The 24,368-nt window shown below is 36.6% G+C and overlaps 1 protein-coding gene across 1 annotated transcript in view; it reads left to right on the top strand.

Moving 5' to 3' along the window:
* The first annotated feature begins 415 nt into the window (after positions 1 to 415).
* Positions 416 to 24,368, top strand: part of ascc3 (activating signal cointegrator 1 complex subunit 3) — a 299,957-nt gene continuing 276,004 nt past the window's right edge. The window contains exons 1-3 of the mRNA XM_073847875.1: positions 416 to 534; positions 5,487 to 5,637; positions 13,241 to 13,824. Coding sequence (XP_073703976.1) covers positions 445 to 534; positions 5,487 to 5,637; positions 13,241 to 13,824 — 825 coding nt within the window. The 5' untranslated portion in view covers positions 416 to 444. The remainder of the gene's footprint in view (positions 535 to 5,486; positions 5,638 to 13,240; positions 13,825 to 24,368) is intronic.

Below are 24,368 nucleotides of genomic sequence, written 5' to 3'. Positions count from 1 at the left end.
GAAAGGCTTTGATACTTCAAAATGTTAATGTCATTAAATTAGCTAAATCCGAATGCCATTTATTGTATAAAGAGTGATAACACAAGCACACTTCTGAAGCAGGACATTTCACAGATATGGTTGGTTAGGATTTAAATGATGAAACAGAACTGGTTAGTGGTAAACATAATCAAATTGTGGCATTAGAGGAGTATTATCAAAACCCAGAAGGAGTTTAATTTTGGCCGTCTATTTAATTAATATTAAAGCACCTTTTTAGGTATTTTGGTCGCAGTCATCTGTTGTGATTCTGTGTCAGGTGTTATGCACCCTAAATAAAATTAATAGATGTCATCTATAATGTCTGATCCATTAAAGACACATAAAGGAACAATCTATATTCACATTTATCATCTTTCCCACATGGACAGGTCTGTCCACAGACGGCCTTCGGCGTGGCTGACCATGTCTCCCCCTCGGCTCACTGGAGCCCTGCGCTCCTTTTCTACTGTCAGCAAACAGGATGATTTAACACAAGACATTTATGATCTGAAGGTAAGACAACATTAATCCCATCAATCCAACTGAAGCTTTTTTAAAATATGTTTTGAATGAATGTACTCGTAGAATATATCCATTGACTGTAGTGCAGTTGTAATGCTAAAAATAGTTTTGAATTGCATTCATTTCATTGTCAATCTAACCTGTTGTAGGTATGGCAGTATAATTTTGCATGCTCTTAGTGCTCTTATTTTAAATGCTTTAAGTGCTTGGAAGCCCTTTAATGGCTTGATAGTTAATAATAATACATAATCTTTATTATATGTGTTCGGTCCCCCTGTTTGAATAGTTTAAAACAATTATTTAGTGGAGTTTGCAGACAGGTAGCACAATTAATATTGCACATACATAGGGATGTTTGAGATTTGAACAAAGCCCAAAACTAAGTATTAAACGTGAGCATACTGTGTTTGGGCAACTGTTGAGTTTTCCATGGATCAAATACAGAAGCCCCCCTCCAAAAAAAAAGAAACAGTAATGGTATGAAATATTTTTACAATTTCAAATTTTTAAAATATTTTAAAATATATTATAAAATGTAGTTTATTCATGCGATGCTGTACTTTCAGCATCATTACTCCAGTCTTTAGTGTCACATGATCTTTCAGAAATCATTCTAATTATGCTGATTTGCTGCTCAAGTAACCTTTTTTTATATAAAAAAAACTGTTGAAAACAACTGTGTTGCTTAATATTTTTATAAAAAACCCTGAGATATTTTTTAATTGAAAATTGAAAGTTCAAAAGAGTAATAAAGATTCATTTCATTTTTTAAATAACAAATTTAAAATATAAAAACCATACTGACCCCAAACTTACAATGGTACTGAAAGTGCAATGTCAGTAATGCTTGAAATCATGTGGCCTGTTGAGAAGAGATGAGGACTTTCCATAGAATTGCATTAAAGCATTTCTAGAGACCAACATAAAGGGTTTGAACTTATGCCATGGTTTGGTCAGTTACCCGGATGCACAGCCATACTGGCGATACTCCGATGTAAACAACAGCATTGATTGCACGGTTAATGAACTACTGAATACATTATTCTGCTAATTTATGCTGTGTAAACCACAGCAAAAATGTGTGGAAGCTGCTAAATCATATAGAGAAGGACATGGGCGACATTGAGGGGTTAGTCATTATTGTTAGTCATGGAATCCCAGACAGCCCTGCTGCAACTGGAGCGGTTAGCCAAGCTCAGGCCCGGTTGTACGGTGGTACTAGACAGTGCTAAATTCCCTCAAACGAAAGAAAAAGGAGTTGAAGATCTGGAAAACTATCCAAGGTGTTTTTGCAGCATTGGGCAATGTAGCCAATCAGAGACACAGGGCAATGTAGCCTTCTCCCAAAACAACTTGTACTACTGTTTCAGCTGTTAAAATAGTTCAGTTTTGTATGCAAAATACTTATATTTAGTTAAGTTAGTTTAGATAAACATTTGGAGCATTTTTTGTTTGATATATATATATATATATATATATATATATATATATATATGTAATTTTTTTATTTATTTATTTTTTATTTTTTTAATGAACAGCGCCCAGCGGAAGACTGATCATAGTCTGTTTGATCAATTTGCCTTGTCAAATCATCACGACTTGCCTAAAATAAAGTATATAGATATAAAATATTTCAAGTATAAAACAATGTTATTTTTAACGTTAAACCTAGATAAATCACAATCACTTGCAGTTTTTTCAGTGAAAGCTATTTAAAATTATCCATCATTTTTGCTCACAAAGGTAATAGTAATACACCATTCGGAACTGTAAAGAGTGTACTTTTATTTGTGTGCAACAAAACGTTACAAACAGTGCTTTTATAAAATAAATAAAAACAAACATGATGCACTTTCTGCAGTCTCTTTCTTGAACAGGAGTGCTTCACAAAAATGAAGGAAATTTAGCGAATACATGCCTCAAAGACATGAAAAATATATATTTATAGAAAGATTTACATTATTACTTAGCAAAATAAAACAAATTGAAAACGTTAACTTTTTCATTATGTAATCCATAAAGATGCATTTCTCTCTAAATGCGCGTCCAAAAAGGAAATGGCGAGTCAGGGTCTTTGAAACACTGATTCAGAATACACGATTTATAAATAATTCAAATATGTCCTTAACACTCTGTATGAGGTTGTTAATGTCAGTTTAAAATGAAACCGTGTTGCAGGTGTAAATAGGGTCCAATGACAAAAACACTCAAAAAAAGTTACTACAGTTACTTTAATAAAATAAAAGATAATTCCTCTCAAAATAATGAAATAAGTTACAAATTTCCTTGAAATCCAATCATAAAAGGGTCACAGAAGGTGTAATAGAAACAGCAATGTGTCTTGGCTGACCACTCGAGATAAGGTGCTCAACAGATCTTGCCACCAGTTGTAAACAGGACCGTTTTTAGACTCTGCAGAAAATACAAAAAAATGCATAAGAATACCCTGTCACTTAAATACAACAAACACCATAGCATCAAGATGGTGACTTGGTACTGACAAGACTCAGAAAATGTAATAAATGTAGCTATTTTTCTATAGTTATCTGCACAAACTGTTTTTTTTATCTATCACCTGTAGTCATGTCCAAGGCTTTGCACATAATCAGCAAAAGTTAGGAAATATAACCAACGGATTAGCTGTGATATATGGATTAAAGTGGATTTAAGGTCACAGATATATCTGCAAAGTGCTGTTTTAAGCTGATAATATCAGCCTACAGATTTATATCGCTCTAATTAATAGCCAAAACAGCTTTTGTCTCTTTGTAATCTGATGTCCTCTGTCTGTACTTCATTTAATCGTGTTTCCTCGACCTTGAGAGTGTGATTCATAGTGTATTAAATAAGCTTTGACCGCTCTGTTTCTCTTAAATCACTCTCTCTCTTGACTTTGCTTTTGTTGAGATTTTGCGGAAGCAGAAGGCCACACCTCGGTTCAGTGTAAAGTCTTTCCTTGGCTCTAAATTCAAATTTCTTTATGGCCACTGCTGCTGCTTTTGGATGGAGAGCAAAGGGTGCAGGTTTTTCTGAGCGCTCACTCATAATGCTGAGTTTGAGAGGGCACTGGAGTGCTGATACAATGGCGTGGTGTTAATTTACTTACTGACCCGGTGACATGACCTATTGAGCAGACATCACAAACTGAGACGCTTATTCAAATAACCCTTTTACTGTACCCTTCAGCTATGTGCAGTGGAATTTGTTTCATTAATGTTTTACAGTATTTCAAGTCCCAAATTAACATGGTTTCAGATTTGCAGTCTCACAGGGGATGGGTGATTAAAATAATTATATCTCAATGTTTTCATCACTATAATTCTGTAATAATTCTATAATTCATACAGTAATTCTGAGTTTATTTTACAATTTTTCTTCAAATTATGAGTTTACATCTCACAATTCAGATTCGTTTCCCCTGGCACAGAAAAAATAAAAAAGCTAATTGTGACTTCTTATCTTAGAATTCTGACTTTTCTCACAACTGCGAGTTCTGTATCTTTTAGTTATGACTTTTCAGAATTGCAAGAAATTGTCAGAATTATGTGAAACATTTTTTTTATATGTATGTATTAACATTAAACTTCCTAAAGCCTAGTTCTAGACAAAAATGTAAGCCTGAGCTGTTTAAACTTGCACTGACTGATCTTAAAATATATCAGTGCATTTGTTTTGTCTCGAGATGCACACCAGTAATGTTCTTTCTAAGGCACATTTATAAAAATTACTTCAATGTCCTAATTGAACTATGCCCTAATCCTGGTTTAGGCTAAGCTCTGTATATTAAACCCGGCCTTAGTGAATAAAACTGTACAGTTTATTGAACAAAAAACTTAAGAGATTCTGTATTTTATTCATTTTATTTCATTGGTTTGTGAAAAGTAAACTTTGCATATTGGAATAGAGTTGAATCTAAATGTGATTTGACTAGCAGTAAAAATAGATAACAGCTTATATAATTAAGAGGAATGTCCAGTGTATCCCGTTTTTAAATATAATTAGTGAAATACAGTAAAGATTTGTATAATATTTCACAAATTTTAATGTTTTGCTATATTTTTGATCAAGTAAATGCAGCCTTAGTGAGCATAATTCTTTTAACAAAACAGATTTCAAACGGGTAATGTTCATTGCCCAGTGCATAATGTGTACATTTTAAGTCAAAACTTCAACAAAGTTTATCTTCTGTAGCTTCTGAAGGGCAATACTAAATGAAAAAAAAAAAAAAATGATATTCAGGCAAAATAAGAAAAATGTACACATCTTCATGGTGTTCAAAAGTTTTCACCCCCAGCTCTTAGTGCTTTTTTTTTTCTGGGGCATCAGTGAGCGTTTGAACCTTCTGTAATAGTTGCATATAAGTCCATCAGTTGTCCTCAGTGTGAAAAGATGGATCTCAAAATCATACAGTCATTGTTGGAAAGGGTTCAAATACACAAAAATGCTGAAAAAAGAAATAATTTGTGGGACCTGAAGGATTTTTCTGCAGAACAGCAGGCAGTTTATCTGTTCAAGACAAACAAGGGACTCATGAACAAATATGACTAAACAAAAAAACAAAAATAAATAAAGTGTAAACTTTTGAACAGGGTCATTTTTATAAATTCAGCTATTATTTTCTCTTGTGGACTATATGTAAATGTATTTTATGTGAAATATCTTATTTGACTCAGAAAAAAAAATAACATGCATTTTGTATTATCCCTCTTATTTTGGTAAAATCATTAATACTTTGCCATCACACAGTTAGTTGGTATATACAGTTGAAGTCAAAAGTATACACTTTGCAAAATCTGCAAAGTAAAAAACCTACCAGCATCATTAACATATATCATGGATATTCAATATATTGTCCTGGTCAAATATCACATTTATATAAACCGTGTTTTTTGAAATGTCCTTTCTGTTTGAATTTAAGTTTTGTTACACACATCTTTTTGCAGAGTAAGCGCCTGAAACGGCAGGAAGTATTTTCCAGAGATGGTCTGACATGGCAGAAGATAGTTCAGTTCTTCACCCAACATCTAGAGAAGAAAGATCAGCCAGCGGCCACTCAGGAATTGAAGAATTTCCTCCAAGCAGCCAAACAGATCGGTAGGTAATTCTTTGGTGTGTTTCAAAAACAATTCAATCAGGAATTTACAGTGTAGTGCACTTTACACACTGTCCCAAATGGGCACTTCCAGTGCAGTCAGCTTCACTGATTTTAATGGAAGTTACTTAGTTGTTGTGACAAAACAAATGCTTCTAGCATAGATGTAGTGTAGCTGTAAGTTATGGTTGCCAAATACATCACGTCACAAATGTGAGTATATTAATTCTTTTATGTTCATTTAGTTTTATATTTATAACGTAAAACAGTTTTTTTTAATATATATACTGTTGCCAGAATAATCATTAATTTCTCATTATTCTATGAACATGCATATTTTTTTGACATTCTATTTGCAGCTATATTAGAATAATGATTTGACAAATAAGAACATTTTTAGTTATTTCTGCTTTAAAATGTATCCTAGACATCAAATAAAGAAGATCTAATGAAATAACACTTAAAATGTCATGTGCTATTGAACACTTCGATCCAGCAATCACCAGTTTTCTTGGTTGTCGGCCTCTCTTTTGGCAGTTGAAGTTATTTTGATCTATTTCCCTTTATAAAAAGCTTCATTTCATTGATTTTTTTATAACAGTCTTGAACAAACCCATTGCTTCGGGTCAGATAATAATATCCAGATTCTTCTAAAACACATTTTATTGAGAGTCATTGTGTTCACTGCCTGAACATTGATTTAGATGAAGACTTTATCAAAGGTTTTGTTACCCTTTCTGGGCCTTTGGGCATCCACAATTCTTTGTTCGTACACTTGTGTTGTGAAATACAAATTGTGAGATTAAATTGCTTTTGTTTTATAAGAGAGTTAATCTTCTGAAATAGTAGTAGTGAGTATTAATAATACAGAAACAATAGATGGATATATCATTCATAAAATTTGTAAATGAAAAAATGTAAATGTCTTCAGATGATTAGCCCTCTATATAAAGCCCCCATGCAGCTCTTCAAATCAAAATTCAATTCTGTAATATTTTACCATATGTCTTCTGGTAAAGGTTAACAGCTAACTGTCAAAATAGATTTTTTAGCAGCAACTTTGCTGTGGTTCATTTTCTGCCTAATACCATGAAGAACTAATCAAATCCAGCACTGGTAGTAGAGTTACCGAACCACCTTAAGGTCAGGATCATTTTCCACATGTCATCAACTCACTTAGCCTCTAATGATTCATGATTATATAGCCACCCTTCACCTCAGTGGCATTCAGTTGTCCTGATGAATCTAATTCAATTTGATACAAGTCCTTATAGCTCTGCTGTGGTTAAATAACCATGAATGAATTTTGAATCTTTCTCTGTCACTACGTTTAATCTTGCTGTTCTGGTCCTGGATGGGGTAGGAACTCTGGGCTGAAGCGGGAGACTTAGCCTTTCCTGAACAACGCCGATGTGTTGTCTGTCTTGTTCACTCTTGAGTGATGCGAACTCCTAGGGACTTGTAGGGCCATTTCACATTCATGTTCTCTTTCTTTTTGATCTCTTTGCTTTGTGAAGTGGACAGCAGACAGAATGGCATTCTAAATCCCCTTCCCACGTCACTGTGGAAAAGGTTCACTTCAGTGTGATTGGATTTCTGTAGGAACAAATGTCTATTGTCATCAGATAAGACAACAACAGGCCCTGTGGAGAGGAGGGCTTCTTATTGGCCACATGTTCTCTCTAATCAATGGAAACACTGTTTTCTTCCAGAATCTCACTTCTAAGTTTCAAGTGTGACTTGCCATAGAAATTCTTAAAAAACTACAGAACTTCGTCATCTCCTTGTGCCTTCTGTGGTTGAAAATGAAATTGCATGTTATTTGTGATGTAGTTGTGTTACATCAGTTTGTGCTTTACCACTTCTCTTCTGTGCTGATGACTTTTTTGATTTGAAATTTTTTTGGGGTTTGACTCAGGTTTTGACATATTCCCTTTCTGATTTGCAGACAGATTTCTTTGTTGGTTGCCATCAATGATTGTTGCTGTTAAATGCTTGCTAGCTGACTAGTTCAAGTTGTACACAACAAGACTATTTTACTGTATCAATAACTACATTCAAGAAGTTTCAATATCAATACCAGTACTAGGGCTGGGCGATTAATCGAAGGCGATTGTCCTGCGCATTTTGTCAATAAAGCCGGTTATTTGATTAGCCGTAAATCTCCAGCACCTGTTTTGAGATGGAGCAGCATGTAGTACACAGAGCCGTAGTTCACTTAGAAGCTATACCTAATCCTGTTCATAATCGAAATCGATTTAATCGAACGGTTATTAAATCGAAAAGAAATCGTTTGCGATAACGACAGCTGTTTGCGTAGCTTCTCAGAGAACTACGATGCTGTGTAAAAAATGGTGCTACATCTCAAAGCATGTGAAAATACCACATTTAATAATATTTTTACTTCAAACTTACTTCATAACATCAGCCAAGTGTTTAAAATGAATCCCTCTGTGAAATGTGGCTTCTTAGACATAACAACGCACATAACATAGTTCATAATATTCTAAGCAGTGATTAATGCATTGCATTATACATTATTCTAATGAAAATGACAATAATACGAACTTCAGTAAACCATATATTGTCATAGTAGTGTGTTTATTAGTCATGTTGAATGAATGAAAGCAGTTAAATCTTCAGTTTATTTAGCTGCTGCTATAGACCTTTTTCCTGTGTAAATGATGAGCGCCGCCATTACGAATTCTAACGACTGATTGAATGCTTTTCTGTTATAGCGTCCATCTGTTTCTAATGTAGCTAACGTCCGCAGCTTCGTGTCATCTACACTCATTAAAGTGAGGCACTGACAACTGACGGTCATTGCCAAGTGATGACGCTATGGAGCCATGTGCTATTTAAAAACATTTTAATAGGTTTAACATTAGATTATTAGCTCGGAATATACCCTAATTTGACTAGAAACAATGCAGACCGGAAATGCAAAGCATTCTTTCAGTTAAGAGTCGGACTTACTTCCGTGTTCAGGAAAAACGTCTATAGGTATTCTCTAGGTTTCTCCTTCAGGTGTTTTTGGCGTTTCCGAGATACAGAGCGCCCTCTGGCCTTCGGATGAAGATTTACTGCTGATCACAGATCACATAGAAATGGAGATCACAGATCACCGTGCTTCACTAAAAGATACGCATGACAGTCGCAGCTTCCGATTAATCTCGATTTCATTTGGATTTATTGAGCAGCCCTAACCAGTACCGAATAGGGGTGCTCCAATTGATTGCTTTGGGATGTTTGATCGGCGGTCTCTAAAAAGGCCGATCTCGTGAACCAATCTAAAGCTGATGACGCGCCTGATATACAGCGGCACTGTCTTAGGGTGTACTCACACTAGGCAGTTTAAACCGTGCCCGAGTGCGTTTGACCACCAAAGCACGGTTCATTTGACTAGTGTGAGTGCTCCGAACCGTGCCCGGGCGCGGCTCGTTTAGCCGTCCCTGGCCCGCTTGGAAGAGGTGGGCCAGAGCACGGTTCAGTTGGACTCGGGCGCGGTTCGCATGCAGTGTGAGCGCTAACCGTGCTGAAGCACGGAACAGGACGCGTGATGTCACGCTTTTGCGAGGTAATCAACGTTTTTGTAGTCCGTAATCAAAGCTGCAAAGTCATTGCTGCACTTCAGGTGGTAATTGAAAACCTCCTCAGACGAGCAGCACGATTGCGTGAAAATTTTCGTGCCACTTAGGCGATAGACCTGTTTAACAATAGGCGTTGAGAGGGCTGTGGACCACCGCGGACCAAACGATTTAAAATAATTATCCACAAAGTAAACTATTTCGCGTTCAGCGCGAGCGTTGCTCTTGCTGTTTATCCTGAAACCATCGCAACATAATTACGTAAGCGTGCTCCGGCACGAATGCTGAAACCCTATGTGAGTGCAGGCCAGAGGGGGAGTGGGGAGGGGGGGCAATCGTACTCGGGCCCGGTTCAGGGCAACCGTGCCTAGTGTGAGTACACCCTTAGTCTCTAGCATATGAGTACAGTCGAACGTACTCCATTTGATTTTGTCCACAAACATGGGCGGTCTCACATTTTGAACTCTTTTAGACCAAAGCTGGGCTGTCTCATACCCTTAATATGAGCACCTGTTGCTGGCTCTCCGCTGTTTTGTTGTTGTTCTGTCTCTTTAGTTTTGTTTTCTACTGTGAAACAACAGCCAAGGACAGTGTTGCCACCTTGTGGAGCAACTGATTACTGTAAAACAAATTCAATTTGCATGTGCGACCTGTCCGTACAAAGTATGGACGATTACAAAAATCGAGTAGTGCACATACTATTTTGATAACGGAATTTGCGTCACGTGTGCTAACCTTGCGTACGTGTAAAAAGTGAAGTATACTTTGGACTTTAGTTCTCAGGACTAATGTCCCTAGGCTACATTTATGCAAAGTTTTTGTTTTAATATGCATAGCTTAGACAGAATGATAATTAGGGGTTCGAGCGTGTAGTGCTGAAACCATATTGTAATTGTAAGGATTTTTTTTTTATTGTTAATTCTTCTCGGTAAAACTGATCATGCAACCCAAACCGTAAGGCCTAGAAAGCTGAAACTTGGTCAGACCGTAGTAGTATTGCTCGCTACTCAGATCCAAAGGCTCACCCCAATTGGCCTAATGGGGGCACTACAGCGCAAAAAACTAAAATTGTAGATATTTTTGGCCGTAGCTCGTACACCGTTTGTCATAGACTCAAAAACTTTCACGTCATTGCATTCCTTGGTTCAGCACGAACAAAGGTGGAGTTGTATCTGAAGCCTACTTTTGCGAACTAGTCCTAGGTTTTTCACCCGATCGGAACCAAACCAGTGCAGAAATATTCTCTGCACACTGAATATCAATAATTATCAAAAAAGTTGACATTTCGACTCGCAGTCGAATAGGAACGCCAAAACGTTCTATGCATATACCCCAAAGCTCATAAAACCTAAACAAAAACTCAAAACTTTACGAAAATTGGTGAAAACATGTGGCAGATGACTCTTAACAAGCATGCAAAGTTTAATTGAGATCAGACCATAGGTGGCGCTATGACAATTAAAATAGTGTCAAAACATGATATATTGTAAAACCAATAAATTGCAATAAAACGTCCATATATTCACATATACACTATATCTTAATATCATATGATAGATCTCCTCATTCTTAACAACTTTGCCTCAAAATGTATTGCTGTCAATCAAATCGTTCATTAAATATTTGCAGTTATGTTAGAAAACCTACTTTTGCGAACTAGTCCTAGGTTTTTCACTCAATCTCGAAAATTTTCATGGAAATTGGACCATAGGTGGCGCTATAACAGTTAAAAAGGCTTCAAAACCACACAATTTCTATTTTAAATGACCTCAAATTGCTAAAAAAAAAATGCTTATATATTCACTCAAACACTAGATCTTCATATCATATGTCAATTATTTCATGTTGGCCTACACCCTAACAGCATAGAAGCCATAAAGGCCTTAAATGCTCGCACCCCTGCTGCTTGCAGCTATATTTTCTATTTGTTTTCCAGTGATTCATGCAATCCGATGAGCATTAGCTGCTTTTAGCGCTGTCTGCCTGTTTTCTCTTTCCCGTTCACTGTTCTGACTCAGAGGAAACTGGATATTCACTGTACTTCGGAATTACAGATTCTACGTCTTGGAACTATGACCCAAATAAGAATTTTCACAGGAAAATGTAATTTGAACAAGTAAGTAAAAAGTCTGCCATTTTTGTTCTGACCAACTGAAGTCTTGCTCTCCAGTGACGAACATACATACATCACACTTTAGTGCTTAGTTCTATATAAGAAACCCAGAAAAACATTTCTATGGATTAAACATGAAGCTAAAAAGGTAGGAATAGACAGTAATAGATACACAATACACAATAGATTCTTGATCCTCAGTCTTCTTGCTGGAAAGACACTAACAGAAATGCAAGGAGGTTATGCCTATGTAAGAAAACCTTCACTTCAAGGTAGGGCTGCTCGATTAATCGAAGGTGATTGTCATGCGCATTTTGTCGGTAAAGCCAGTTCTGTGATTAGCTGTAAATCTCCAGCACCTGTTTTCAGATGGAGCAGCATGTAGTACACAGAGCCGTAGTTCACTACGCCTAATCGTGTTTATAATCGGACAGTTATGAAATGGAAAGAAATCGTTTGCGATAATGACAGCTGTTTGCGTAGCTTCTCAGTGAACTATGGCTCTGTGTAAAAAATTGTGCTGCATCTTGAAAATACCACATTTACACTGCAAAAATGCTTTTCTTACTTAGCCAATATATCTAAAAATTCTTAAATCAAGAAGGATTTTCCAGATGAGTAACAATTATATTCTTGTTTACAGAAAAAAACAAGTCAAAATAAGTTTTTGCTTAGAACAAGCAAAATAATCTGCCAATGGGGTAAGCACAAAAAACAAGATTATTTTATATTCTTGTAGCTTAATTGGCAGACTAGATTGTGCAGCAGAGAGGAAGAGTTTGGCCCAAGAAGACATGGAGGCTCTTGTCTTATAGTGGTATCTAAAAAGGACCAAAACATTAATTGTGGGGATGCTAACATCTTGTGCCACTGGCTGGGGAAACATTACAGAACACACATTCATGCTTACACCTGTAGACCATGTAGTGTCTCCCACACTGCTTGTCTTTTGACTGTAGGGGAAACTAGAGGACCCGGATAAAATCCCTTGTAAATACGGGACGAACATGCAAACCCATGCCTCCTTGCTGTGAGTTTTCACTTTCACAGTGTTGTTTCTTTAGCTGCTGCAACATCCACTTCCAAACTTTTTTTTTTATCAAGAGGTCCTTCAAGTTCTTTGCAGTCTTCTTCATGTTACATAAAGAGCACATTGTAGAGTCTGCAAGCACTGTAGAGCTTGTAGAGATTGAAACATCCACACAAAAACTGTCCAGCACTGGCTCCCCTAATGTTCTCATATGCCATGACTCAGATACAGTACCATGATTCTGACTCATGCAGAGTCTCCTTCGAGCCATTTTGCACAACCTCTTCTTGTCTCTTTTCTATTCTTTCTCGAACTCCTGATATTAACAAGTGATAGCTTTACATGGTGCATAACATGCAAGACAGGAATAGTTCACCAAAAATGAAAATTCTCACCCTCGTGTCATCGCAAAACAAGATGACTTACTCTCATTTGTTGATTTTAAACATATATTCTTACATGTTGGCTTAAATATAGTAAATCACTGTATGTTCCACACAAAGTTACCAAATGGTTTCAGAAGACTTGGAATGTAATAGTGAAACTTGTTAAAGTGAGCATTATAATCCATATCATGGGAGCAGGTGCCATTTTATAGATGTGTGCTATTTTTGCTCCTAAATGAGATTCTAGCAGAAATCAGGATTGTTATTATAACGTTTAGCATTAAGATGTGTGTAATATGACTTAAATGACCAATAAATCACCACCTAGCAATACTCCAGGAACACTCAAAAGACCATAGCATTATGCTTAAATTTGGCATTTTTTTTCTTAATGTGTTTTATACAGTAGTATAGCCTGTATTTATTCCAGGTTAATTCTGAATATCTACATTTGTGTTTTTGATGTATGTTTCTTTTACATTTTTGCAGTTGGTACGGATTATGGGCAGGACACCATTGAATGTGCTGGAGTCTTCTTGTTTAAAACGTTCCACAACAAAGATCAGATCGGTCACGAGGAAACCAGGGCCATAAAACAGATGTTTGGACCTTTTCCGGCCTCTGCCGCTGAGTTGTCTTGTGCAGCTGTGGGTCGTTTAGTGGCCCAGATTGGAGAATCTCAGGTGGATGCTTTTATCCAAACACAGAGTTCTCTCAAGACAGTGAACCGTAGTTCTATCTTTGGACGGAACATTGCCTTCTCATTTGACACATATGTGCTGGATGCTCAAGATACTCTGCCCTGGTCAGAGGGGACTGATACGGAGCAAGACATGGACTTTCACAGCTTCCTCAATAATCATGTTGGTGAGCGGAGGGCTGGGGGTGACAGAGATGATGCTTACTCAGCGGAAGAACTGGAGCGGAGAAATGCAGACAGCTCCATCCTGAGAGAAGAGGTGGAGAAATACCTAAACGAGGGAAATATGGTATCGTCCAGTGCCGAAGAGCTCTCCACCTCTCTTTTTGAGATGCTTGCCTCCACAAGGAGTGATGACGAACTACAAAACGAGGTGAGAAATGATTGGAAATAATTCTATACAGCTGCATTATCTGTAAACTGAGTACTGGATTCACTTTGAAACATGCAACGTGACAGAGTACATAACAATTAAGTTTTTAACAGTATTTCAAGTGTAATTTATGAGATTTTTCTATTTAAAAGGCAAAAACTTGATCATACTGATTTCAAAGTTAAGGATTCATTGGTTTTCATATACATTGAACCAAAAACTGTCATAACATCTTTGTTGATAATTCAGTATACTTTATTTTTGACTAAACATCCCATGTTTCGGTAGTGACCGTAATGCTTTGGTAGCGACCACATTACATTACAGAATTTTAACTTGCATAACTTGCATAACTTTAGTACAGTTATGCATACTAAATAAAAAAATGCATAACTGTACTAAAATTCAGTTTATTTCACCCAAATAAAGTATTATGTGTTCCCCTTTGTCACTACTGAAACAATGATGATGTTTCGGTCGTGACTGTTTCGGTAGTGGCAATTTTATGGGATAACACCCCCCCCCCCCAAAAAAACAAAAACAAAAAACAAAGGTGTCACTACCAAAAAATTTGGTGGCCCCTTTGTTTTTTTTTTGTTTTTTTGGGGGGTATTATCCCATAAAATTGTTAATGGATGTTAATAGGGTTGGGTCGATAGGCGATGCCATCGTCCATCGCCGATGGCCAATAGACATCACGATGCTGAGCCGGCATCGCGATCCTCCGCCCCGCCCCCGCAGCGCCCCGCCCCGCCCCCGCCGCAGCAGCAACCCGCTCACGAAAAACACAAACTTAATCTCACTTTAAAGCCAAATGAAATGCATGCTTTCAATTTCTGCATCTTTACTTATTTTATTATTATTATTATGAGGAAATAATAACAAGGAAGTTGTTAGTGATCACAATACAAATTACAGTGAACTCCTAACGAATTACATAAAAGTTCGTTTACATTAATAAATGAGGCATACAAAAACAGCAGAACAAAAATCTAAATAATTTTAATTAAATTAGATTAAATAAACTACACCAAATATGCCCTTTTCATGGTTTTACCATAATGAACAGAGCTTGGAACAAAAACAAGAGTATATCTTTTTTTCCATCGAAATACGAATGTACAATACAAAGCCTAGTATACATTATAAATAACACTTTATCATTCAAATACATTGGGAATATGGAAACACTTGGATTTGTGCCGAAAAACAGAGGTGCGTGAGCCCAACGCGCTATTTTTAGTTTCTCTTTGTTTTAGTTTATTAACTTTATATATTTTGTTTCATTTCTGTTCTGTTTTAAATACCTCTACATTTAAATCATTCATTTTGGGTCAGGCGTCAGGGTAACTAACTTATAGCTATGTTTATAGTGTTTATAATGTTAATACATAATATTTCGCTTGATTTGGTATTATTTCTGATATTACCCTTTCTCTCTAAACATTCTGCTGCTCAGTAAATGCGTTTGGAGAGAGTGGGTTAAGCAGTAAGCAAACAATGAGAGCGTTATTGAACTTAAAAAAGCTGACTTTTCGAAAATATGTTAAGGACCAACACACATCCTCCAAATGCATCTATATAAACCCGCGCTTGCTCTTGTCTCGTCTGCACGCACGCACTGTCACGATCTAATGCACTTGTTAATGCCGGATCTTTAAAAACAAATACCGGAACGCAAAAATCCAAAATCGGACATTTTCCAGAACAGGATCAGGCTCAAATTAAGCACTGGTGGACACGGTAAGCTACAATTAATTAATTCGTTATGAATAAATTATTCAACAACAACCATCCCGCCCCACCCCCCGCAGACGATGCCATCGTCCATCGCGATGTTTCACATTAGACATCGTACGATGCCAAATTGGTCGACATCGCCCAACCCTAGATGTTAATCAGCACAAGGTTAGCTAGCACAGTTCTGAACAGTTGTACACATATAAAAATAAATATTATGGAATAACTCCCCCAAAAATTATGTGTTTAATTGCAGAAAAAAGGTGTTTGGTAGTGACGTTCCTTAAAGTTACACACATTTTTCAGACTTTTAAACACATTTAACTTAAAATAATGGGGCCTATCTACTCGCATCTTGTAGCTATGAGAGAGAGGGACACAGGAATATTTCCTGATCATAAATTTAGGGGTGTAGTTAAAATCAGTCTCAGCCAATGGACTAAAAAAGTTACATGAAAAATGCGGGACACAGTTTTTAAAAAGTAAAGTTTCATAATTTACAAAGAAAATATAAAATAAATTTTTTTGAGCTTCACTTCACAAAAGATATTTCAATATCATTTTCATAAGTTGAAATTTAGGGGTTAGGGTTCAGGACAGCCACCTCCCAATCGAAAGTACCCAATAAATTATGATTTTATATTAAGCTTACTGTTATTTTTAATATTATTGTGGGTTTCAATAGATAATAGAAGGATTTTAATAAACATCTAAGATTTGAATACTTAAATGCTTTTTACATTTTTTTGGTTGTAGGACCAATTCTGTAGAATGGCCCATATATAATATAATTTATAGTTTGAAGCTTGGCGTACCTCGTCTTCGTCTGGTTCAGTGCAGTAACTGGTACAGCAGCATAAATTATAAATTCCGCCAAAGATCAGAGAACTGATAAAAAACTGTTCACGAAGGAACATGGATCACGTTACGTTGTAACCTCGTGCCTCAGCATTAAAGTTCATATTTGCAAGACCGCCGACACATTAATTAATTATAACATGCACAACTGCTTATTTGTGACCCTAGAGTGCGGTCCACTGTGAATAAAGCCCACATGTAGATCTGTTTAGCAAACGGAAGATCACTCCGTCATACCGCATTCACTGAGTCCCACAGGAATCTGAAGGACTTTCTAATAAACAGTGTTCTGGTATGATATGCATGCACAAATCCTCAAGGTAGACAGATGCGCACATTCTTTTATTATATTTATTTTAATTGTAAATTGTAAAAGTAAACAGTTCTTTACCTGTTACAAAGCAATGATGATAATAATAAGAAATGTTTCTTGAGCAGCAAATTAGCATATTAGAATGATTTCTGAAGGATCATGTGACACTAAAGACTAGAGGATCACAGAAATAAAAGACATTTTCTCTCTCTTCTTTCAGAAACATTACTAATTTTAAATTGTTCCAAACTTTTGACCAGTGTGTATTATCATAAACATTAGACTTGGTGAACATCTTTTTTTTTTTAATATATATATATAAAAAACTTTACTTATTCTTTGTTTTTAATAAAGTGGTACTCTGCTAGGATTTTAGTTTGTTTGTGTGAAGATGAACGCTTGGCTGTGACTCCAGTTAGATCCAATCTGCTCCAAATGGTTTGATACATTTTTTAGAAAATCACACTGAAAAGAATGAACTAGTTATTATGTCAAGCTGAAAAGATTTCTTCCAGTATTCCACCATCCAAAAAATTATGTTAAACATTGACAGCTCTAGTATTTATAGAAAAAGATGACAATTGACCTAAGTAAGCCAACATGTACAGGTTGCGTGACATGTCCTCATCCTTCCATATTAACCTATGTAGTGTAAAATAGTTGGAACAAGCCCTTAGTACTTAGTGCTAGTCTTTGTCCACCACAATATGATTTGTGGTATGAAAACATAAATAAAAATGAAGAAACCTATCCACCTTATTTTTCTTGTAAGAGTGGGCACGGCCGTTTGTAAATTTTATGGCTTTGGCTTCTGGTCTTATCCGTGACCAGCTGCTTTGCTGCTTGATATTGCAAATTTATGTATCTTACCATATTATTTTAATGCATTATCTTAAAGGATTAGTTCACTTGCAGAACAAAAATTTACAGATAATGTACTCACCCCCTTGTCTTTTAAGATGTTCATGTCTTTCGTTCTTCAGTCGTAAAGAAATTATGTTTTTTGAGGAAAACATTTCAGGATTTCTCTCCATATAGAGGACTTCTATGGTGCCCCCGAGTTTGAACTTCCAAAATGCAGTTTAAACGCAGCTTCAAAGGGCTCTAAATGATCCGAGCCGAGGAAGAAGGGTCTTATCTAGCGAAACGATTGGTTATTTTCTAAAAAACATTTACAATTTATATACTTTTTAATCTGTACACTTGAGGTTAAAAAGTATATAAATTGTATTTTTTTTTTTTTTTTTTTTTTTTAGAAAATAACTGATAGTTTTGCTAGATAAGACCCTTCTTTCCTCGGCTGTGGTCGTTTAGAGCAGCGGTTCCCAATTCCAGTCCTCGCGACCCACCGCTCTGCACATTTTGTGTGTTTCACGCATCGCTTCCGACGTTTGTTCTATTCCAACGTTACTGCCCTTCGAAGTGGACATCACAGGATATTCCGCCATTATTCATTAGTTCGAAGCGAGCGTATGTGTTCCATTTGAAGGTCATTAAAGCGTGCGAGACGTAAATTTTAAATGCATTTATTTACAGATGCACTTATGTTACACTTCTCTAGTAAGTTTCATCTGTGTGTGAAGACGCTATACATGCGGTGACATAGCGCAAATATGTGAATGAATGTTTCGAAGTATAGTAAACAGATTTCCCCCGCTTAGGGAGCAGGGAGCAATGAACACTTTGCAGGGACCATGTCAATCGGATCGCAGTTCCTGCACGGACCTCACTTCTAATGAGCTGGTTATCTGAATCAGGTGTGTTAACTAAGAGAAACATGCAAAATGTGCAAAGCGGTGGGGCGCGAGGACTGGAATTGGGAACCGCTGGTTTAGAGCAGGGGCTCTCAACCTTTTTACGGCGGGGCCCCCCTCCTTCTCGGGTCAATTTTGCAAGGACCCCATGCCTAACATTTACTCTAAAGGTGTTTATTTTAAAACCTTTTTTATTAACCAAAACATTTGTTTTGCCTTTTTATTCGTTACACAGATTACACACAGAGATACACAAGACAATAGGGGTGGAACGGTACATGTATTCGTTTCGAACCGAATCGGTACGGGGGTCACGGTTCGGTGCACGAATTTAAACGGAGAATACACGGTATGAAAATAAAAAAAAAAACTTGCCTGCAAAATAATTAATGTAATGCGGAACTACTGTTAGATACGCGGGTTCTTTAGGGACAGCTAATATTTAGCCCCGCTTTAGCTCTGAAGCTCTGATTGGCGTCGATGCAGCCGAGCTCCGCCTATGTATGCGGTCTATCAGAGCCCGTCTACATTCTCTGGCACTCTGCAATTTTTTGTCAGCTCGACGGTCCATCATTGTGGTCCAGGGATTTCCTGAACTTTATGATTTGTCAAGCCCCCATTATTTTGACGCTAATAGAAGAAACAATGCATGGAGACGCATAGGCTTGGAGCTAGAGCGCAGCTGATGGTTGCTTAGAAACGGCAGACGCTTCCGGAGCGCAAGCGCCCGAGCGCTTTGTTGATCAGGAAGAAAGCGGCGCGCCTAGCGTTTTTCACGCGTTTTTAGGCGCGACATGTGAACGGCCCCTTAGATCGCAAGTTTGGGAAAACTTCGCTTTTCCAGTCAGTTACAGTAGTACAGGCGAGAGAGTGGTGGAAAAGACGAGGACTGTGTGTTGCCGTTGTTCAGCGGTTGTTGGGTATGTGAGTGGAAATACATCTAATTGCCTTCTGCATTTTTGTTTTGCTTTTCCCTCCACTGTACCGAAATCATACCGAACCGTGACGTCTGAACCGAGGTACGAACCGAACCGTGACTTCTGTGAACCGTTCCACCCCTACAAGACAAGCATTTGAGGTTAAAAAGTATATACTGTAAATTGTAATTTTGTTTTTTTTAGAAAATAACCGATAGTTTTGCTAGATAAAACCCTTCTTTCCTCGGCTGTGATTGTTTAGAGCAGGGGCTCTCGTGTTTATTTTTAAACCTTTTTTATTAACCAAAACATTTGTTTTGCCTTTTTATTCTTCTACTGCATGTTATAAAAAAAACTCAAAATTCAAACAAACTTTAAATTAAAGCTATACTTTTGAATTTAACAGAAAACCCTCTGCTCAGTCCTAACTTTTTACAGATTTAAAGCTCCTGAATTCTTTAGCTCAGACATTCTTCACAACTTCAGAGTACTTTTTCTTAAGTAAGTGAACCTGCCAAACATTCAACAGGTAGATGCCAAAATACCACTCACTAAACCTGTCCATTTGAACTGGACTGACTGAATATCTACTGTTTGTATTTATTATAAAATAAACATACAAATGAAAAATACAGCAAATACATTCTAAATCTGTTTATGCTGGTGCTCATATGTGCATAAACACCACTGACCCTTACAAGATCCACCTCTATGGCTGAGCATTCATTATAAAACGCTCACAGGACATTATTTTGACAACTATGCAAATATTTTTACATTTCAAGCAAAAATACTATGGATCAGAGCCCCGAAATCATGAATAGTTTGTGAATCAACAGCGGACTTATGCGTGCCTTATGTACGACTCCGATATACAAGAATGAATACATTAGGCATGGGCGAGTTCGTTACTATTACTCTGGTCATCTTTACCTTTACATTAGCGCAAGGGTTTTTTTCATGCAGCCAAGAGATGAAGTAGAGACCTGTCTTCCCGTGGGGGTATAGGTTACTTTTATGCTGGCTTTTGCGGGTGGGAGTGGGACAAAACACGAATGTTGCGGGGCGAAATAACATGTATTTCTGCTGGAGCGGGCGGGCGGGTCTCTAAGATGAAGTTTGCGTGCAGCGGTTGGAAGTTTTGAGCCACCGTTCAGTCTGTATTTAACAATGCGATGAGGCTTGCTGCGCCGAGTCCAAAGCAATCAATCACTGAACACGAGAGAGACCGTGCTTTGATCATTTTAAATTCAAAACATTATTAATGAAATTAAACCATTTTAGGATAATATTTAAATACATTTTAAGCTATCTCGTGGCCCACCTGGAGGATCACTGAGGCCTACCGGTTGAGAATCCCTGGTTTAGAGCCATTTGAAGCTGCATTTTGGAAGTGCAAACTCGGGGGCACCATAGAAGTCCATTTTATGGAGAGAAATCCTGAAATGTTTTCCTCAAAAAACATAATTTCTTTACGAATGAAAAAAGAAATACATGAACATCTTGGATGACAAGGGGGTGAGTACATTACCTGTAAATTTTTGTTCTGAAAGTGAACCACTCCTTTAATTATGAACACACTGGTTTGTTGTGCAAACAGTTTTACCATTTACTATACCATTATATAAAAACTACAGAATGTTTTTTGGTGGATTACGTGACTATTATAACAATGTTATGGTAGACAGTGTGACATTGTGTTTATAGTACATGGTGTCATCGTGAAGCATATCAACATGACAATGTACTAGAACCATTTTTTTGGGGTTGGCAATGCCTTTATAGTTCCTTTTTAAGCGGTATTACAAAAACTTAGGCTTAGAATGCAGGTAGTATGTACTTTTTTTGATGATAGAAGGGTGGTCCCCTGTGCCAACAATGAGCACTGTAGTACCTGAGTTACATCCTGTTCTAATGTTCCTCACGTAGTTGACATTTGGAAGCCAGCTATCCCACTGACACCTTTAGAGGTGGGATGGCCTTTGTGTGCCCGTCTCTCCACTATTCTCTGCACGTGTCACTCCGGAGTCAACAACAGCTAAGTTAAAAGGCTGTCCATTCACTACCATTAAACCTGACAGTGACAGTGTGAAGAGCAGCTTATATTTGTACTTTATATATCATGACATGTGCTGCTGCAGCAAATACATTTAGAACAACGAAAAGTAGGAGAGATTAGACGATAAAGCTACTTTAAAGGCAATTTAGAATTGGAGAAAATTACAGAATGATGGAACGCTTAAAAAATATAAGAGCTGAAAAACTTTACAGGTTGATTTTAGGATGGGGTGTGTGACGTTCACATCTTGGATTATGTAAAACAGTACCCTGATAATATAATACCCAGAGTATGTGTTTAATCTGAGTGATTGGGAGTGTGTTAGGATTTATGAATTTCTCTGAAGCTCTCCAGTGTCAGCCCAACATACTGAACAGAATTTAGGCAGATCCTAGACCTTTGGATACATATTTTAAAAGAATAGATGTAGAAACTTTCTTCCGTCATAAACAAATTTGGACTGATAATTTACTCGGCCCCTTGTCATCCAAGACGTTTATGTCTTTCTTTCTTCAGTCGCAACGAAATTTTTTTTTTTTTGAGGAAAACATTTTAGTTTGAACTTTCAAAATGCAGTTTAAATGTTTAAACATCTTATCTAGCGAAACAATCAGTTAATTTCTAAAATAACTGACAATATATATACTTTTTAACATCAAATGCTCGTCTTGTCTAGCTCTGCGTGTACTCTGTGTATTCCGGTTCAAGACAGTTAGGGTATGTCGAAAAACTCCCATCTCATTTTCTCCTCCAACTTTAAAATTGTCCTACATCGCTGTTTTACCTTTCTTTGTAAAGGGTGTTTTATCTTCTTTACACATTCACTTTGTAAACACTGGGTCGGTACTTCTGCAGCAATGTAGGCCGATTTTGAAAGAAGAAAGAAAGACATAAACATCTTGAATGACAAGGGGGTGAGTAAATTATCTGTAAATTTTTGTTTTGGAAGTGAACTTCTCCTTTAAGACTAAATCAAAATTTGCAGTCAAAATGAACACTGTAATCAATCACATAATACACCATAGAAATTATACATAAAAAATTAAGTTGATAAATGCATATAAATGTATGTAAACTATTTTAATGCGATTAAGCATTCTAATTCTTGTCATAACCATAATTAAAAGCGTTATGTCCTGGCACAATGATATATGTAATACTGTTTTGCATAAAAATTAAAAGTATGATTTAAATACCATCATTATGTGTATAGTTTTAGCTGACAAATATGCTTTATATAATCAAAATACAGTAATAAGATTTTTTCACTTGACAGTTAGAGGAAATAACCTTTATGTCACTAGCAAAAACCTTAATGAGTGCAAAAATAGGCTTAATTTTCTTTAAGCAGAACACATTTAGTGTGAAGTATGACCTTGACATTTCTTGAGTTTTTGTGAAATCATCCATTCATGAACAAATATCACTTTCTGTGATGGTAGAACAAAAATACAATGAGCAAAATAACAATATAACTGCATTTAAAGAAAATGGCTCTGCTTGGGCATTTAAAACCGTACACCACACACACACAAAATGACAAACAAACTTGGAAAGATTTTGTAATAGTCTCTGGAGAGTACAGGAAATGTGTATCTACCAGAATGAAATCACTTTGTACTTTTAGCATAGAAGTACACATTTGTCACTTGCTTGCTATTTAGGTTTTTTTAAAGCACATTTACAGCTTTTGTTTAGCATCTCTGCAGGAGTGCTATCTGTACAAAAGATCTTCTGAAAAGATTTTATAGTCTCATGAGTGAAACTGTCATATCCATACCGTTTTATTGTTATTTGGCTGTTAAAATCATTTTGGGAACAGAGTGATTTTAGATTACACAGGGTGTGGAGTACAGTGGTTTTTACCTCAAGACAGTTGAATGAAGGATGCAGCAATATTAAGGTTCATTTACACCAGGCACACATTTTTCACCATGACATTTAAAAATGGAACAATGTTTCCTTATGTGCCCCTTCATATTTTGCACTGTAATTAAACTGCCTTTTTACTTTTACAATGTACTCCAGGTAAAAAAAAAATAAAAATGAAATAAATCAATAATAATCATTTTAAAGGAGTTAGTTCACCCCCAAAAAATAGCTGAAAAATTACTCAACCTCGGGCCAAGTTATAGAGTTTGTTTCTTCACAGGAACAGATTTGGAGTAATGTAGCAATGGATCCTCTGCAGTGAATGGGTGCCGTCAGAATGAAAGTCTAAACGGCTGATAAAAACATCACAAAAATCCACAAGTAATCAACACTTCTCCAGTCAATAAATATTATGAATAGAGGACTTGATTTTAGCCTGAGAGCATTTTAAAATAAAAAAATGTCTTATTGATGGATTTGTTTCTTACAAACAAGCAGGTTTTTACTTCACAAGATGTTGACTGATGACTGCAATGGATCCATTTGTGAGCAAATGATGTAATGTTAAATGTCTTCAAATCTGTTTCCATGAAGTAACAGACTCATCTACATTTTGGATAGCCTAAAGGTTGATCGCATTTTCAGTGAATTTTTATTTTTGGATTAAAGGGGTCGTATTATGCTTTTTCACTTTTTGAATTTTAGCCAGTGTGTGGTGTGTATGTTTGGGCATATAATACATATACGAAGTTACAAATCTCAAAATCCACTCCAAAGGGAGATATTTAGTTTTTTAAAAATCCCTTTTTAGAGGGTCGAATCACATGGGACTGCTAACCAATCACAACACATTTCGTTTTTCGGACGGTGGACTTTCATCAAACCCGGAACTAATCGAGCCATTTGTGCCAGTCTGGGGAGAAAGCTATAGTAATAATGTAAATTATGTGAAAAATAATACGTTTTTCGAACCACCAAGCATAAGAGCATGTTCTAGTGCGCCCCCAAAACAAATGAAAGACTTTGTAAAA

The sequence above is a fragment of the Garra rufa genome, chromosome 9, assembly GCF_049309525.1.
Source record: "Garra rufa chromosome 9, GarRuf1.0, whole genome shotgun sequence".
Taxonomy (NCBI): Eukaryota; Metazoa; Chordata; class Actinopteri; order Cypriniformes; family Cyprinidae; genus Garra; species Garra rufa.
This window is presented reverse-complemented; position numbering and strand designations above follow the sequence as displayed.